Source organism: Lepus europaeus, chromosome 23 (genome assembly GCF_033115175.1).
Source record: "Lepus europaeus isolate LE1 chromosome 23, mLepTim1.pri, whole genome shotgun sequence".
Classification (NCBI taxonomy): Eukaryota; Metazoa; Chordata; class Mammalia; order Lagomorpha; family Leporidae; genus Lepus; species Lepus europaeus.
The window spans coordinates 17,754,050-17,767,118 of record NC_084849.1 but is presented as its reverse complement, the minus strand read 5'-3'; the positions used below and the strand labels follow the sequence as shown (position 1 = coordinate 17,767,118).

General features: G+C 55.5%; 1 protein-coding gene across 4 annotated transcripts in view; it reads right to left on the bottom strand.

Annotated features, from left to right (window-relative positions):
* Positions 1-13,069, bottom strand: part of ACACB (acetyl-CoA carboxylase beta) — a 125,553-nt gene that overhangs the window by 64,008 nt on the left and 48,476 nt on the right. For all 4 annotated transcript variants that reach the window (XM_062182599.1, XM_062182597.1, XM_062182598.1 and 1 more), the window contains 9 exons: positions 9,773-9,882; positions 9,185-9,266; positions 7,930-8,028; positions 6,661-6,770; positions 6,463-6,573; positions 3,924-4,133; positions 3,473-3,643; positions 2,099-2,260; positions 623-786 (listed from right to left, as the gene is read on the bottom strand). In XM_062182599.1, coding sequence (XP_062038583.1) covers positions 623-786; positions 2,099-2,260; positions 3,473-3,643; positions 3,924-4,133; positions 6,463-6,573; positions 6,661-6,770; positions 7,930-8,028; positions 9,185-9,266; positions 9,773-9,882 — 1,219 coding nt within the window. The remainder of the gene's footprint in view (positions 1-622; positions 787-2,098; positions 2,261-3,472; positions 3,644-3,923; positions 4,134-6,462; positions 6,574-6,660; positions 6,771-7,929; positions 8,029-9,184; positions 9,267-9,772; positions 9,883-13,069) is intronic.

The following is a 13,069-nucleotide window of genomic DNA, read 5'->3' as shown; positions in this document are numbered from 1 at the left end:
CCTCAGTTGTCTTCCAGCTTCAGGACCCAGCACCTTTCAAGCTCTGGCGACACCTGGAACCCTCTTGAGGCGCAGTGGGCTAAGGCGCCCCCATCCCATATGGGCACCGGTTCGAGCCCCGGCTGCTCCACTTCCCATGCATCTCCCTGCTAAGAGCAGCAGAAGATGGCCCCAGTGCTTGGGCCCCTGCACCCCCGTGGGAGCCCTGGAAGAAGCTCCTGGCCCTGGTTGTTGTAGTCATTTGGAGAGTGAACCAGATAATGGAAGATCTCTCTCTCTCTCTCTGTCTCTGTCTCTTTTTCCTTTTCTAATTGTGCCTTTCAAATAAATAAAAATAAATCTTAAAAACAATAAAGAACTCTCATCAGCTCAAGAGCAAACAGCCTCGATGGGCTCGTGGGACCACACAGGTCTCTGTGAAGGAAAAAGAGCAGGCTTTGTTCTTGGACTGCGAGCCCAGGGTATTTGCAAGAGGGGCTGCCTCGCATCACAGCCCGGCAGCCAGAACACGGGGCAGCTTTAGGAAGGGGAGAGGGGAGGCGAGAGGGTGGGCAGGAGGCAGGAGGGAGGCAGGGGGGAGGCAGGAGGGAGGCAGGAGGGAGGTGAGGCGGGAGATACTGACGAGATGGCCTCCTCCCGGTTCTCTCCCCAGGAGAAGCAGTGGCCAAACTGGGAGTCGGCGAACTCGTGCAGGCCTCCGGTGGCCGCCACGCTGAAGTAGCCCCACACGTTCTTGTTGCTGCGGAAGTTGAGTTCCTGCACCGTCCCGGAGCTCGGCTTAAACCCCTGGAAGCCAGACAGGAAGAAGTCACGACCGCACACCACCCGTCGGCAGAACTCAGTCCTAGGGAATCCCAGGAACCACTCTGAGAGCCCGAAGCCCAGAGTGACCGATGGAGCACGGGGCTCTCCGGGCACAGGTGTGGGCGTGGTGAGTCACGGGGGAACCATGGGAGTGCATCAACATTTGCGATCTTTAAAAAAAACTGAAATGAGGAGGAGGAGGCGCCGGTTCGAGTCCCAGCTGCTCCACTTCCTACCCAGCTCCCTGCTAACACATCTAGGAAGGCAGGGGAGGATGGCCCATGTCCCTGGGCCCCTGCTACCCCTGCGGGAGACCCAGCTTGAGTTCTGGGCTCCTGGCTTTGGCCCAGCCTAGCCCTAGCTGTGGCAGGCATCTGGGGAGTGAACAAATAGAAGAGCTCTCTCTCTCTCTGCCTTTCAAATAAAAACAGTATAAATCATGTTTTACAAAGTGAAGAGAGGTTACATTTGCCATTTTGTCCCGAGGATGAAAACTCCCTGGCCCCCCCTGCTGCCCACGCACGCGGGGTTCCCTTTGCAGGGCTGACCCTCTCCCCTGCACAATCACAGTAAGGGTGTGTAGGTGTGGACCCAACTGGCTGGGATCAGGGCTCCTGGAGTAAGTGACGGAGCACACCGGTGCCGGCAGAGGCGCCTGGAGGTGAGCGATGGAAAGGTCCAGGAGCCGTCCCCTAGAGCCCGTCTCCACCAGCATCAGTGGTTCGTCTGCAGCTGAAGAACTCAAAGGAACACAGCTCACATCAGGTAAAAGTCTCTCTGACTCCAAGTTTGCTGGAGGCCACAATTCAGCACAGTGCCTGTGGGCAGTGCCAGCTGGGTCGTTTTTTAAGACCCGAGTAAGAGCTGTCACAGAGGAGTTCGCTATAATGGGCCACACCCTATTTCTACTGCAGCAAAAAAAGCACAAGGAGCCAGGAGTCCAATGGCTGGCGTTTTGTCCCTTGGCCATCATCCCAAAGACGGACACGGCCTACAGAACCGGCCCAGCTCCAGCAGGTCTGAGGCAGGGAGCTGGGCAAGGGGCCCCAGCCTCCTGGGCCATAACCCGGGTCACAGTGCACAGGGGCGTGAGCAGAGAGACACGAGAAGGGCCTGCGCATCCAATAACCCCATCACCACCACATGCCCCCCGCCTCCACGACCCCCTGTGCCTCAGTTCCTTCGTCTGTGGGCTGGGAAGCCTGGACCCTGGGGTCTCCCTCCAGACTGAGGCCCGGGCTCTGCCCACGCTGGGATGCTGGAGGTGAAGGGGACACAGGGGCCCCGCACTTGCCTCGTCTGGATTCTCGCTGGTGATCCTGGCTGCAATGACGTGGCCCCGGGCGAGTGGAGGGTTGGCCGGGGTGTCGAAAGAAATGGGCGTCACCCCCCACGGCGACTCTCCATACAGGAGCCGGATGTCCTTGAGCCGGTGCAGCGGCACACCCATGGCTATCTGCAGGCAAGAAAGCCACCCCGCGGGCTGTCAGTCCCACCAGAGCCCCCGGCCCTGGGGCACCGAGCCCAGCGACAGACACCGGGGAGGAAGGGGTGCAAGCCACGCCTTCAGAGAGGCTGAGCTCCAACTGTGGATGCTAGGTGCAAAGAAGCACGCCCTGGGGAGCAGACAGGGGCCTGGGGGAAAGGGAGGAAGGCTCAGGAGAGCAAACATGGGTGTCGGGAGGGCCGCACGGGCTTCTGGGGGCCACGGGAGGAAGGAGGGAGTTAAGGGAGGCTTTGTGGAGGATGCCAGGAAGGCTGAACAGGAAGATGTGGGACAAGCAGACGCCCAGGAGGGCTGGCGCTGCGGGGCAACGGGTTAAGCTGCCGCTCGCGACACCCGCAGCCCACATCGGAGCACAGGCTCACGGCCTGGCCACTCTGCTTCCACTCCAGCTCCCTGCTAATGCACCTAGGAACGCAGCTGAAGACGGCCCAAGTGCTTGGGCCCCTGCACCCAGGTGGGAGACCCGGATGGAGTGCCTGGGTCCTGGCTGTGGCCCAGTGTGGGCATTTGGGGAGTGAACCAGTGGATGGATATCTGTGTGTGTGTGTGACCATGTGTGCCCGTGTCCCGCCCTCTCTGTCACTCTGCCTTTCAAATAAATATTTAAAAATAAAGACAATAAAAGTCCTGGTGAAAGGTGGAAAGAGAGTGGAAGACGGGAAGGAGCCACGAGTGAAGAAATGTAAGATTCCCGTTAATGCAGGGGTTCACACTCGGGGTCACGTGTTCTCACAGGGACAGTGCCGCCTCTGGGGGAAGAATATTTGTTCACAGAGGCAAATAGCCTCAGTCCTTTATGTATACAGAGCCGAGGTATCTGCAGAACCCAGACAGGAGACGCGAGATGCTAAAACCTCGTGGGGGAGAGATTAGGCAAAGAAAGAACTCAAACACTTCCTGGGGGAGCCATCTCTGGGGCTGTGTGGGTGATGGGAGTCCACAAACACCCCCAGGAAGAAGGGCTGGCATTCGCCGGTCTCTCAAATGTCCTGTGGCCGGGCACAGAAAGCAAACCTTCCCCTCACTGTGGCTCCCAACGCTACCCACGCATTAAACCCGTGCCTGCCCCAGGACATCCAGCCACGGGATGGGCAGCAAGGGTCCAATCAGGTGAGGACTCGCACCCCAGCCCCAGCCTGGGCTCAGGGCCTCCGGGCTCACCTGCAGCTGGGCAGCCGGCAGGTTGACGTCGGCGATCATTTCCGTACAGGGATGCTCCACCTGCAAGCGAGGATTCAGCTCCAAGAAGTGGAAGCTGCCGTCCTGGCTGTACAGGTACTCGACCGTGCCGGCGCTCACGTAGCCCACGGTCTTGGCCAGGCGGACGGCACACTGTGGGGAGACAGAGGCAGAGACCGAGAGCTTTCCCAAGGGTTTTCAGGGTAGAAAGTGCCCACTTCACCGGTTCCCTTGCCAGACGCACACAGAGGTCTGGGTACTCTCAAATAGGCAAGATCAGGTGCACCCACACCTGTGTGATGCTGACGTCATCGCTAGGGTGGGTGCTCCTCTACTGTGGGGTCCCCTCCTCACCCTGGGGCCACGCCGACCCGGAGCACAGACCATTTCTCCTCCCCGCCACCACCAGCCTCATGACTTCTGCGAGGCGCACCTGCTCCATGAACTCGAACACGGCCGGTGTGGCGATGGTGGCCGGAGCCTCCTCGATGATCTTCTGGTGCCGCCGCTGGATGGAGCAGTCCCGCCCGAACAGGGACACGGCGTTCCCGTACTGGTCGGCGAGGATCTGGACCTCCAGGTGCCGGGCGTGCTGGGCCAGCTTCATGAGGAACACGGGTGAGCCGGGGATCTCGCTCTGCACCTGTGGGGGAAGCAGAGCTGCTCACTCTTCATGGAGAAGCTTCTAGAAGTTTTCGGAAAAGGGCATGAAGCAACAGCAGTGACATCACCAGGGGGACTCCCCGTGATGGCTGATTGTGTTGATTTTGCGTTAAAAAAAAAAAGTGATTTGATTTGAAAGGCAGAGTGCAGAGAGAGAAGGAGAGACAGACAAAGATCCTTCATCTACCAGACACTGCCTACAACAGCCAGGGCCAGGCCAGGCCAAAGCCAAGAGCCGGAAACTCCAACTGGGTTTCCCATGTGGGTGGCAGGGCCCAAGCACTGGAGCCGTCACCTGCTGCCTCCCAGGCGCATCAGCAGGGAGCTGGATTGAAAGTGGAGGAGCCAGAACTTGAACCAGGGCTCCGATACGGGACGTGGCAGTCCCAGATGGCAGTTTAAGCCACACACCACAATGTCGATCTCTGATTTTATACTCTCTTTTGACTTCTCTCAAAGACGAGACATTCTCGTGGTATCAAGTCAAACATTGTGAAAAATCACGAAATCTCCCCACAGTCCCATCACCTGGGGACGATGCACTAAGGGTTAGGTTTCCGGGGACGTAGCGTCCAGCGTGGGGATGACACGACCGACACTCAGCAGTCGTGGACCATACACGGCACACATAGAAAAAACCATAGCGACGTGAGGCAGGGGTCCGTGAACTGAACTGTGGTGACAACGCCACCGCACACACACGCATCAGGCTATCATGATGTCCACACGTGAGAGATACATATACGAAGTGACTTCAAAAAGTTTGGGGGCATTGGAGTTAAAAGGTGAGTTTATGGGCAGGCACTTAGCCCAGCACTTAAGGCTCTGGTGTGGCCCACATCTGGGTGCCTGGGTTCAAGTCCCAGCTCCGGCTCCTGACTCCAGCTTCTGGCTAACGCACACCCTGGGAGGCAGCAGCGAGGGTTCGAGTAGTTGGACCCCTGCCACCCACATGGGAGACCTGGATGGAGCTCCCAGCTCCTGCCTCGGAGCTGGCCCAGGCCTGACTGTCACAGGCTTTGGGGACAGAGCCAGCAGAAGGAAGCTTGGTCTGTCTGTCCATCTCTGCATCTCAAACAACCAAAACCAATAATAGGGACCGGCGCTGTGGCGGGCGCAGCGGGTTAATCCTCTGCCTGAGGCGCCGGCATCCCATATGGGCACCGGTTCTAGTCCGGGCTGCTCCTCTTCCAGTCCAGCTCTCCGCTGTGGCCCGGAAAGCCAGTGGAGGATGGTCCAAGTGCTTGGGCCCTGCACCCACATGGGAGACAGGAAGAAGCGCCTGGCTCCTGGCTTCGCATCGGCAACTTCAGCTGTAGCAGCCATTTGGGGAGGGAACCAACGGACGGAAAACCTCTCTCTCTGTCTCCCCCTTTCACTATCTGTAACTCTACCTCTCAAATAAATAAATAAATAGATAAAATCTTTTTTAAAAAATAATAGATTATTATTAATAATAAAATCTTCTGATAGGCAAATATTGTCACACACAGGTATTTGGACACTGTATCTCAGAAATCGCTTATAGATGTCGTGATTCATGGAATCAAACCGTCTAAGGAATTGGTATAAAAAGCAACACAACCACAGAACTCCATGAGTAAAACTGCTCCCATCTGCTTCAGAATATGAGAGTCCTTCAAGACGTCCATGGGGGAAAAAAAATGGACCTGAAAGGTGAGTTTGTTTTCAAGCCAAAAAAAAAAAAAATTTGAAATCCATGCATATTTTTTCATAACATACAATTTCCATCAACTCTTTTGAGGGCTCCTTCATATGCACAGATTGAAAAATTGGAGGGCACCAAAATAAACTCATTTTTTAATCCCATTTTCAACAAACATTTTTTGTAAGATTTAGTTGAAAGGCAGAGTTATGGAGATCAAGAGAAAAAGAGACAGAGAGAGAGAGATCTTCCATCTGCTGGTTCACCCCCCAAAATAGCCACAACGGCCAAGGCTGGGCCAGGCTGAAGCCAGGAGCTTCTTCTGGGTCTCCCACATGGGTGCAAGAGCCCGAGGACTTGGGCCATCCTCCACTGCTTTCCCAGGCCACAGCAGAGAACTGGATCAGAAGAGGAGCAGCCGGGACTAGAACCGGTGCCCATATGGGATGCTGGCACTGCAGGCGGAGGCCTAGCCCACTAGGCCACAGCGCCGGCCTCTCGACAGACTTTTGGAAGTGCCCGTGTTCAACACAGCAACAGCCTCAGCTCCCACGGACTGTGACAGAACAGCACCGATGGATGCGACCGGGCGGCCGACAACGGAATGAGGCCCTTCCCAAGGACGCGCGGAGCCATGGCCCACCTGTCTGAAGAGGATGGGGAAGTCCTCCGCGCTCTCGGCCCGCCGGATGCCCTTCCCGCCGCCGCCCTCGGAAGCTTTGATCATCAACGGGAAACCGATCTTCTCTGCCGCCTGCCGCACAGATAGAGCTCTTCAGAGGGCAGGCAGGGCGGGGCGCTGCCACCCCCGGGGGCAGAAGGCACTGGGTCCCGCGCTCACCTCCAGGCCCTCATCCACGTCTCTCACGCAGCCCTGGTTGTAGATGTCCTCGGGGACGTGGATGATCTTGCCCTGCTGCAGATCGTCCTGTGCCCACGCCACGGTCAGACCTGCAGAGGCACAGGGACGTGACCCCTCCCACAGCCGGCTCCCAGTGGCCTTAAGGACTGACCCTGACCTTACACGGGAAACCACGCTTAGGAAATTCAAACTGAGAGGCCGGCACTGTGGCACAGCGGGTAAAGCCACCACCTGTGGCACCTGTATCCCATATGGGCGCTGGCTCAAGTCCCAACTGTCCCACTTCCAATCCAGCTCCCTGCTAATGCTCCTGGGAAAGCAGAGGAAGATGGCCCAAGTGCTTGGCCCCCTGCACCCACATGGGAGATCTGGATGGAGTTTTGGGTTCCTGGCTTCAGCCTGGCCCAGCCTGGGAGGTTACAACCATTTGGGGAATGAACCAGTGGGTGGAACCTTTCTTTCTTTCTCTCCCTCTCTCTATCACTCTGTCATTCACATAAACAAATGAATCTTTAAAACAAGAAAAATTATCAATTTGAATAATTTTAACACTAGAAAACAAGTCAAGAAACAACCTATATAACTTAAGAGGATTATTAAGTAAATTACAGTCGGTCCCCATGACATAATCCCATGCATTATAAATGTATAAAGTGTATTTATTGAGGGGCGCTGTGGCGCAGCGGGTTACCGCCCTGGCCTGAAGCGCCGGCATCCCATATGGGCACCGGTTCTAGTCCCAGCTGCTCCTCTTCCAACCCAGCTCTCTGCTATGGCCTGGGAAAGCAGTAGAAGATGGTCCACGTCCTCGGATGGAAGACCTCTCTCTCTCTCTCTGCCTCTCCTCTCTCTGTGTAACTCTGACTTTCAAATAAATAAATAAATCTTTTTTAAAAAGTGTATTTACTTATATGAAAAGATATTTACTAATTAAAATAAAAGTCACAAACTAGGAAATGTAAGAGCTGGTTTTTTTAAAGGATATGCCTAGGAAAAAAGGCTGAGAGGACACTTGGAATGCAATGCGTGGTTTACGGTGCTCACAGGACTATGGATGACTTCTATTTCCTCTTCACACTTCTCATATTCCTAAGTTGTCCACAACGAAACCGTACCACTCGCTTGGTGATTCAGCATTGTCAGATGACACAGTTTTGAAAAGCACAGTCTCCCGCCACCCCAGCTGCTCCCGTGTGAGCAAGGCTGGGCCCAAGGAGCTCCCCCAGGGTGGAGCTCTGGGCCCCTTACCGCTTCCGCTCCAGGGCAGCGTTGGAATCTGCAGCGTCTGGGCCACGATGGTGGAGGCGATCTTGTCTCCCAAGGCCCACATGGCCTCACTGGGAGGACCTGAGGGATCCAGGACAAGAAGGAGAGCAGATAAATCAAGTCAGCCTCACGCCGCGGGTGGCCACTCCCTTGCTCGGGGGAGGGCCCAAGACAGAACAGCACTCGCGGCCCAGTGCCCAAGGAGCCGAGCTCACGTCTGCTATTGCATCCGTCAACCTCCAGCACACGTGGTCCAAGTCACAACCTGGACTACTGAGGCAAATGCAAAAAAGTTCACTTTGGAAGGGAAGCAAAACCCTAGCCCACGGGTCAGGGCCTGTGACACTGGCATCCCATATGAGCGCTGGTTCGAGTCCCAGCTGCTCCACTTCCAATCCAGCCCCTTGCTGATGCTCCTGGGAAAGCAGTGGAAGACGACCTAAGCTCTTGGGCCCCTGTGCCCACATGGGAGACCCAGCCCCAGCCATTGCGGACAGCTGGGGAGTGAACCAGCGCCTGCAAAGTTTCTCTCTCTGTCTCTCCCTCCCTCTCTCTCTCTCTCTCTCTCTGCCACTCTTTCAAGTAAGCAAATAAATCTAAAAAGTTACATGCTCGGATTTCTTTTCCTGTCCCAGTGCCCTCAACAATACAACGTGACAAGTATGCACACAGCACTGATGCCACGTGAGGGGGTGTAAGCCATCTAGAGAAGATCCAGTTCCCCCAGGAGGACGTGTGTAGGTGACACGCAAACTCCACGTCACCTCACAGAAGGGACCTGAGCACGTGAGGCTGCTGGGCCCCAGGACGGCCCTAGAGCCAGCGCCCAGAACAAAGCTGATGGACACAAATGCAAATGCTGGAACCAACAGATGCCTTCAGACTATCAGCCTGTGCCCAGTCCGTGGTGGAGACGAGGGGCTCTGGTCCCCGGGGGGCTGAGGACATTCTAAAGACCTGAGGACAGCCCAGGAAAGGTGCAGCCACCCCCGACCCCAGAGATCTGAACATGACCGACACCTTGGTAGCCCCAGAAACACCAGCTGCTCTGCTTCCCAGGCGTCCAGCTGCTGCGGTAACCATGGCAACAGCCCTGGACACGCCTGCTCCTCACAATGAAGGGCAGGGGTAGGGAATGCAACTGACCCCGCTTCGCCGGGCAGGACTAAAAGGAGAAGGGGACCCAGCTGAGCGCCCGGCGGCACCCCAATTCCCGCGGCTCTGGTGCAAACGCTACCTAGGAAAGCAATCCCGTGCTTGCACAGCAACTCCGGCAGCTTTGGGTTTTCGGAAGCGTGGCCCCAGCCAGCCCACACGGCCTGCAAACACAGAGAAGGGCAAACCAACGTCACGTCTCAAGGGTCCGCCTCCCAGGGCGGGCGTCTGGCATGGGGGTTCTCCGGCCCCCTAGCAAGCTAGCATCCCAAATGCTTGAGTTCAAGTCCCAGCTCTGCTCCCAAAGCCAGCTCCCTGCTAACGCTTAGCCTGGGAGGCAGCAGGTGGTGGCTCAACACGTGGGTCACTGCCACCCACGTAGGAGACCCAGATGGAGTTCCAGGCTCATGGCTTCAGCCTGGCCCAGCCCTGGCTGCTGCAGGCATTTGAGGAATAAACCAGCAAATGGGAGATCTCTGTCTTGTCCAAATAAACAAGACAAACGATGAATTTTTCTAACGAAACAATTCTCCCATCAAGCCAGAAGCTCTTGGCCCCCTTATATCAGCTTGGGATTTGGAGCCTCGTGGGTCCCGGTTCCTCTGCCCCCCTAGAGTGGTTCCAAGCTGGGGCATCACCATGGGTACCCCAGGTGCCCCGGCCATCTCACCTGCACAGGTATCCTCTTGGCAATGTCCACGATGAGCTCCACATTGGCATAGTTGTTGTTATTGGGCCCCCCAGGGACGGGCACGTACTGATCTGCCATCTTGATGTACTCTGGGATTCCACAGGAGGGAAGGGGAGAGAACCACTGAGGGCCGGACACCAGCTCAAGGGTGCGGGAGGCAGCCCGCGTGCAGCCCCAGCACCCGGAAGATGCCACGGCAGCAGGGCAAGACCGCATGTGATCGATCACCCGAGGACCACCAAATGTGAGCTTAACCACATGAGAACTGGTGGGCCCGGAGGGAACAAAAGAAGGAAGCCGGCGGCCAGGACGCCGGGATCAGATGTGCAGCTTTGAAAATCCCTAGGGGACCAGCACTGTGGCTGGTGGGTTGAGCCACCGCTGGGCAAACCCGCATGCCAGGTTGGAGCCCTGGTTCAAGCCCTAGTTACTCTGCTTACCATCCAGCTTCCTGCTAATGCACCTGGGAAGATGATGTCTCAAGGACCTGGGCCCCTGCCACTCCCATGTGAGCCCCAGATGGACCCTCCGGCTCCTGGCTTCCATCTGGTCCAGCCTTGGCTGTTGCAGCCATTTGAGAGTGAACCAGCACACAGAAGATCCCTCTCCCTCTCTCTCTTCTCTCTGTTACTTTGCCTTTCACAAATAAGTAAATCATTTTTTAAAGTTTTACTTAAAATCTATCTTTTTTTATAAAGATTCATTTTATTTATTTGAAAGGTGAGTGACAGGGAGAGAGAGGGAGAGATCTTCAAAACACTGGTTCACTTCCCCAGATGGCTGTTGTGGCCCAGATCGGGCCAGGCCAAAGCCAGAAGCTTCATCCAGGTCTCCAACATAGGTGGCAGGGTCCCAAGCACTTGGACCATCTTCTGCTGCTTTCCCAGGCGCATTAACAGGGAGCTGGATCAGAAGTGGAGCAGCCAGGAGTCGAACCGGTGCCCATTTGGGATGCCAGCATTGCAGGTGGCGGCTCAACCCATTGTGCCACACTCGGGCCCCTAAAATTTATCTTAATACTGCCTTATCATTAAACAATGCAACATGTTTTCTTGAATGGTGGTTACATGTAACATCTTAACCATTTCTGAGTAGGCAGTTGAGTGGTGTTAAGTATGTTGACTTCCTGGTGGAACAGGTGCCTGGAACTTGAAATTCTATTCTCATTAACTCCCCTGTTCGCCTCTCAGAAGGCCTCGGCAACCACCATTCCACTTCCTGTCTCTGAATCTCATGCCGGTGCAGTCACATAGGATGTGTCTTTCACTCGGCACAGCGTCCTCCAAGTTCATCCACGCTGTAGCTTATGACAGCATTTCCTTTCTTTTTCACGCTGAATATAACACAATGTTTGGACTTAAAAATACTCCTGGGAGATGGGTGTTTGCTGCAGAGGTTACGTTGCCGCCTGGAACAACAGCATCCCACGTGAGAGTGAGTAGGCGCAAGTCCTGGCTCCACTTCCAGTTCCAGCTTCCTGCTAATGCAGCAGGTGATGGCTCAAGGACTGGTAGAGACCTTGGTTAAATTCTGGGCTCCTGGCTTCAGCCTTTGCTGTTGTGTATATATGGGGAGTGAATCAGTGGAGAGACAATCTCTGTCTCTCTCTCTCCCTCCATCTCTCTACCTTTCAAATAAATAAAAATTATAGGCCGGCGCCGCGGCTCACTAGGCTAATCCTCTGCCTGCGGCACCGGTACTCCGGGTTCTAGTCCTGGTTGGGGCGCCAGTTCTGTCTCGGTTGCTCCTCTTCCAGTCCAGCTCTCTGCTGTGGCCAGGGAGTGCAGTGGAGGATGTCCCAAGTGCTTGGGCCGTGCACCCCATGGGAGACCAGGAGGAAGCACCTGGCTCCTGGCTTCAGATCGGCACAGCGCGCTGGTCATAGCGGCCATTTGGGGGGTGAACCAATGGAAGGGAGACCTTTCTCTCTGTCTCTCTCTCTCACTGTCTAACTCTGCCTGCCAAAAAAAAATTATAAAAATAGATAAATAAAATAAAAACTATGTTCTTTAAGCCAGAAATTCTATTTTCAGGAAAATGTCCTTAAAACCCACTCAACAGGACTGGAGTTGTGGCCCAGAGGGTTAAGCACCGGCATCCCATATGAGTGATGGTTCGAGTCCTGGCTGCTCCACTTCTGACCCAGTTTCCTGCTAAGGAGCCTGGGAAAGCAGCAGAAGATGGCCCAAGTCCTTGGGTCCCTGCCACACACATGGGAGATTTGAACGAAGCTCCTGGCTTGGCCCAGCCCAGGCTGTTGTGGCCATCTGGGGAGTGAACCAATGGATGGAAGACCTCTCTCTCTCTGTCTTTCTGTCTCTGTCTCTGTCTCTCTCTCTCTCTCTCTCTCTAACTCTGCCTTTCAAAACAAATAAATCTGAGGGGGAAAAAAATAACACTCATCAATGTGGCCAAAGAATGCCATAAAAAGACAATTGGTGGCCAGTGCCATGGCTCACTAGGCTAATCCTCCGCCTGTGGCACCGGCACACCGGGTTCTAGTCCAGGTCGAGGCGCCGGATTCTGTCCCAACTGCTCCTCTTCCAGTCCAGCTCTCTGCTGTTGCCCGGGAGTGCAGTGGAGGATGGCCCAAGTGCTTGGGCCCTGCACCCGCATGGGAGAGCAGGAGAAGCACCTGGCTCCTGCCTTCGGATCAGTGTGGTGCGCCGGCCGCTGTGCACCGGCCGTGGCGGCCATTGGAGGGTGAACCAATGGCAAAGGAAGACCTTTCTCTCTGTCTCTCTCTCTCTCTCTCTCACTGTCCACTCTGCCTGTCAAAAAAAAAAAAAAAAAAAAAAAAGACAACTGCTGAGCAATTCCGGACTGTGAAGTCAGACTCAACCCAAAATCAAGGCTTGGTACCTCTGCACTCAGAATCCCCTGAGGTCTTCCATCCACTGGTTCACTTCTCAAATGGCCGCAAGGGCCAGGGCTGGGCCAGGCTGAAGCCAGGAGCTCCAACCAGGTCTCCCACATGGGTGCAGGAGCCCGAGAACTTGGGCCGTCCTCCGCTGCTTTCCGAGGCCATTAGCATGGTGCTGGATTGGAAGTGTACTCAAGTAACCAGGTCTAGAACCAGCACCCACACGGGATACTGGTATTGCAGGCTTAACCTGATATGCCACAGCACCAGCCACCCCCCCCCCACCAAGTGCCAGTTTGAGGCCCAGCTGTTCCATTTCTGATCCAGCTCCCTGCTAACGTGCCTGGGAGAGCAGCAGAGGATGGTCCAAGTGCTTGGGACCCTGCACTCACATGGGAGACCCAATGGAGTTC